Source organism: Phaethon lepturus, unplaced genomic scaffold (assembly GCF_000687285.1).
Source record: "Phaethon lepturus isolate BGI_N335 unplaced genomic scaffold, ASM68728v1 scaffold18679, whole genome shotgun sequence".
Lineage (NCBI taxonomy): Eukaryota > Metazoa > Chordata > Aves > Phaethontiformes > Phaethontidae > Phaethon > Phaethon lepturus.
The window spans coordinates 635-5896 of record NW_010564338.1 but is presented as its reverse complement, the minus strand read 5'-3'; the positions used below and the strand labels follow the sequence as shown (position 1 = coordinate 5896).

The following is a 5262-nucleotide window of genomic DNA, read 5'->3' as shown; positions in this document are numbered from 1 at the left end:
AGCAGATGGAGAGCCAGGAGCGGCGCTGGGGGGCTCGAGGATGGGCCGGTTGTAGAAAAAGAAGGGGCACTGCTGGATGAAGAGTTCGATGATTGTCTGGTAGGTGCGGGTGGCCGTCAGGGCATCCATCGTGCTGAAGTCGGGTCTCATCAGGGTGGGCCAGAAGCAGATGGAGAGGTTCTCGCTGGTCATCAGGTTCACCCGATGGTTGTGGCTGACCCTGCGGTGGGACAGAGGGGAGAAGATGATGCCGGCGAGGTGCCTGAAGGGACCCCGATTGCCTCGACAGCATCCAGCTGCAGCGGTGACCCCAGCCCTGGTGCTGCGAAGCTCCAAAGCCCTTCCCGTGTCCCAGGAACCCTGATACATACTTGTTCAGGTGCCCGATGACGTATTTGAAGACCTCATAGTTCTCCTTAGGAAACTTCCTCAGCACCTCCTTCAGCGCATGGAGCTTCTGCTCCCGGTCATTGATTTCTGCCAGGAGGGAAAGCAGGGTCAGGGGGCTGCCATGGCAGAGAAACACTTGCCAGCGTCGCAGCCGGTCGTGTGAGCATCCCGCTGCAGGCTCCCTCCTCTTTGGGGGGTGGATTTAGGACCACCAGCTTGAGCGGATCATCGGTCTTCCCGAAAATAAACCTGGCAAAAACCCATGCTGCTCACGGGCACAGGACAGTGCCGAGCGACGATGCTGGCCAGAAACAGGTTTGGAGGGTGTGAATTAATCAGGAGACATGCCCGCAAATGGGCTTTTATGGTATGAATTAACGAGATGTGCCTGCAAATAAGCTGGTATGGTATGAATTAATAAGGAGACAGGCCAGGCTGGGGCAGGAGGAGGGTTGGGACCCCCCAGGCTTACTCACTGTGGGCTTCCACCAGCTCAACCTGCATGGTGTAGGGGACCAGGGGCTCAGGCAGCTCGGAGAAGAAACTTTTCATGGCACCAGCCACGGTGTTCACGGTGAAATCCTTCTCAGCCAGGTCCAGCCCGTGATCTGCAAGGGGAGAGTCTTGGGGTTACACCCCCAGGCTCATGGTTGCACCCCAAAGCACTGAGGGGTGCGTGAAGGTGATGGGAGGGTTTGCCCCAAAGCAGCTCAGTGTTGCCACCGGTGGAAAAGCCCCTCCAGCCATGGACTCAAAGCTCCATTTCACAGAGGAGCCAAATCCCGATGCCCAGCAGCCAAGCCAGTGGCATGAGGGGGCAAAGGAGGGGCACAAAAATGGAAAAACGTGAAAAAACTTAGGGACTGGAGAGTCCCGGTGTGCAGCGTCACTCATTGGGATGGCATGGGGCAGTATGGCCGGGGTGGGAACGCCAGCCTTGTCCGGGTTATAAAAACAACAGGGGTGAAGGGTGTCCAAAGGTGTTTTCATCCTAAAAACACTTTGGCGGCGGCGGCAGCGGCGGGGACGTGGGCACGCCTTGAGTTTTGGGGTGGCAAAGGAGGAATCTCGGCCGCAGAGGTTACCCTGGTCGAACTGCCGCTGCAGGCTCTCCATCTCTGACTTGTTTCCGCTCACGCGATAGATGCCTTCGGTGCTCAGCCCTGGCGAGGAACAAGAGCCGACGTCAGTGCAAGGGGGGCACGTGCAGACGGCGGGTGGGGCTTTAGGGACAAACCCCCTTGTTTAAAATCCGTATGTCTCATTTGCTCCCCAAAGCCTGGAATTAATGATAGCCCAAATCCCTACCCCTCTGTGAAATCCTGCTCCTCTGGGAAATTCGACTTTAAACCCAGCCCATCACCTCTTCCTAACTGGAGGGAGTTCCCCTATTTATTATTTTTAACCTTTCAAATCCAGCAACCTGCAGCGATTTTTTTTTAATTAAAAAATTAAGAGTTACAGCAAATTAATGTTGAAGTCAAACCAACCCACATGGAGCTCTACGAAGAATTTCTCACCCCGATTTATCTTTTTACCCTCCATCCTATTCTTTTTTTACATGGCTCCTCCAAACCTCAACCTCGATTTTATGTGATTTATCCCCAGGGTAGCATTCAACTCCTGGTGTCACTTTGTGCCCACTTAAAGCGTTAATGATTAATCCAAATTACACGGTGATAACACTGATGTCTCTTCTGTGTAAGGCATCTTTGCTGAAATAATATTCATTTTTTTGAAGGAAAAAAGAAACAAAAGCCAGTCTCCCCAAAGAGAAAACACTGCCTGGATTTTCCGGATGGGAGACCAGGTGGTGAAGCGGCACTGTCTGTTTTTACTTGGATGCAGCAGCAATGTCGGCTCAAAAAAAAAAAAAGAAAGAAGCTAGAGAAAGGGGAAGCAGCTGCACCACGTTGTGCTGCCTCATCTCCCCGTTACGCCTACCTGGAGCGATAGCCTGGCGGGAGGGGAAAAAGCCATCAGAAAAAAAGCCTGGAGCTTATTTTGGCATTATAATTAGGGTTGCCAGAGGCTGGAAGGTGAAAACTTTGCGCCCTACCCATCAACTGCTCAGAGGGAAAGTACCCCCAAAAAACGTCCCACCTGAAGGCAGATGGAGTTTGCCTGAATTATTTCAGCCCTTCGCCTTGGAGTCTGGGATGGGAACAGGAAATGTCCAAAGCCAGTGGTTCTCCGGGCACGCTCATTTTCCCAGGTAACAGAAAAGAATCCGGGCAAGAGTTTTACACCTCCCCAGAAAAACCACCTTCACGACCCGAGCTTGCGAAGCAGAAGAAACCTCCCTACATGTTGCCATCCTGTGACAAGAGACCTCCTCTGGAGCAGAAAGCTCCACAGCCAGTTGCTCTTACCTGTCGCTTCGATGTACTCGATGCATCTCTCTATGAAGATGGGGATGGGTTTCTCTGCAGTCACTACGCTGGTCAAAGGCACCCCGAAATAGTTGCTTTCCCACGTCGTCTTTGTGATGGATGGCCGAGGTTTGGGCTTTGGTTTCTGTGGGACAGAGCGGAGCAGAGTTAAGGCAAACACCCCAAATATGCCTGTTTATTTAGATGCTTAAATCCACAAGTTGAGCCATTACCACCGAGACAGGAAGGATGCGGAGGCTGCTCTTAAAATCTTTACACGGCAAAGGATATCGGCAGCCAAAATCCGGTTATTCTGGCAGAAGCAGCCCGACCCAATCTGACAGGGAAAACTGGAGCCCCAATAAACTCCCGCTGCTCCTCCGCTGACTGAACCGTGCCGAGTGTAGCCATGGATAAAGCCTGAACCACAGCGACGGGTCTGCTGGGCTGAATTCCCAGCTGGGCCTGGTCCAGCGGGAGTTGGGGAGAGGGGAAACCCCCCTGGAGACGCACCCCCATCCGCAGCATCCTCACTGACCTGGGTAACCTGATGCTGATGCCGGTGGATTGCTATTTATCCAAGCAATTTGTTATTTATTCCAGTGAATTATTATTAGTTATTCCAATGAAGAATCATTATTTATTCCAATGCATGTTATATTATATATTATTATTATATTATTCACAAGACACTTATTCATGTGGGCTGCTATTATTATTTATTCAAGTGAATTATTATTATCACAAAGAGCTTATTTATTCAAGAGAGGGGCACGGAAGGACAGGGAAACTGCTTCTCCCAATAGTCCCTTCCCTGCGACAGGAAGTTAAACCTGACTGAAGGCTTTGCAAAGCCAATGGATTTAATCTCAGACGTCAGTCATCAGTGTCTAAGATGGAGCCTCGTGGATGTCACAGTTTAGATGAAAAATGAACAGTGGTGCTGTTTTCATCGAAATAGGCATTTTTGCCAGTCTTTAGCTGAAAAAGCCTCTCCAGGTGCAGAAGGGGATGACCACAAAGTGGCAGAATCCAATGGGACTTCACCAAGGGGAAGCGCACCCAACTTGGTGAACTTCTAGGATGAAGCGGCTGGCGTGGTAGAGGAGGGGAGAGTGGTGGACAGTGTCTACCTGGGTTTCAGTAGGATCTTTGACACCATCTCCACCAGATTCTCCTGGAGAAGCCACTGCTGAGCAGAGGGTGAGGGGGGCTGAAGACTGGCTGAATGGCCAGACCCAGGGGGTGGTGATCAGTGGAGCAGTGTCTAGTTGGAGGCCAGTGCCCAGGGAAGTCAATCCTGGGTCCAGTCCTGGATTAACGATCTGGATGATGGGGCAGATGACACTTTAAGTGGGAGGAGTAGCGGTTAGGTCAGAGGGTCATGCTGCTGTCCAGAGGGGCCTCGACAGGCCAGAGAAATGGGCTGATGAGAATGTCATGAAGTTCAACAAGAAGTGCAAAGTCCTGCCCCTGGGGAGGAATGACCCCAGGCACCAGTCTATGCTGGGGGCCACCCAGCTGGAAAGCAACTTGGCAGAGAAGGACCTGGGCCTTTTGGAGGACACCAAGCTGGCTCATGCTCAACAAGGTGCCGCGAAGGCGGCCAATGGTGTCCTGCGCTGCATTAGCCAGAGCGATGCCCGGAGGTGGAGGGAGGTGATCCTTCTCCTCTGCTCAGCGCTGGTGAGGACACACCTGGAGTGTTGGGTCCAGAGCTGGGCTCCCCAGTACAAGAGAGACATGGACATACAAGAGACAGACCTTCTGTCGGCCTTTCAATATATAAAGGGGTTTATAAGATGGAGAGAGACTTTTACCAGGCTCTGCACTGACAGGCAACCATTTTAAACTGACAGAGGAGAAGGTTAGGTTGGATGTAAGGAAGAGATGTTGTACCATGAGGTACATCCGCGGGGGAGCCGTGGATGCCCCGTCGTGGGCAGTGTTCAAGGTCAGCTTGGATGGGGCTTGGTGATTGAGATGATCTTTGAATGTTCCTTCAACCCAAACACTTCTGTGATTTTATGACTCTATGGATGAGCAACCTGGTCTAGTGGAAGATGTCCCTACCCATGGATCTTTGAAGGTGCCTTCCAACCCAGCCCGTTCCATGATTCTATGATCAGGATTTTGCTACTAATCTTTAAGGAACGAGCAAATAAGCCCTTCAATGTGTCACCAAAGCAAAGGTGGAAACCCAAACGCTCCTCCAGCCCAGGCAAGGTGGTACCCGCCCCTGCACACCATTCCCATTGGCAAAATGGAGATGAAACCATAACTCAAAAATAAATCCCCAAAATTAAGGGGGAGGAAGTAAAATGTCAAACACTGCTATTAGCAGTGGCATCCGCTGCCCGGCCATGTCCCTTGGCTTCCCCTTGGAAAAGTGCACAGGAGCAAAACCTGAAACGTCAGCTGGAAACCCCAAAAAGGCAGCTATAAACCCAAACCTACCAGCAGGAAACTCGTTTCTGTCAGCAAAGCCTCTTCCTCTTAC

At 51.6% G+C, this 5262-nt stretch overlaps 1 protein-coding gene across 1 annotated transcript; it reads right to left on the bottom strand.

Annotated features, from left to right (window-relative positions):
* Positions 1-3: 3 nt before the first annotated feature.
* On the bottom strand, positions 4-4109 carry LOC104626838 (rho GTPase-activating protein 35-like; the record flags this gene model as incomplete). The annotated part of the gene is made up of 6 exons (XM_010294862.1): positions 4-220; positions 372-477; positions 867-998; positions 1476-1553; positions 2763-2907; positions 3830-4109. Coding segments are annotated over 6 exons (958 nt in total), but the record flags the coding sequence as incomplete, so codon positions are not given.
* Positions 4110-5262: the final 1153 nt, after the last annotated feature.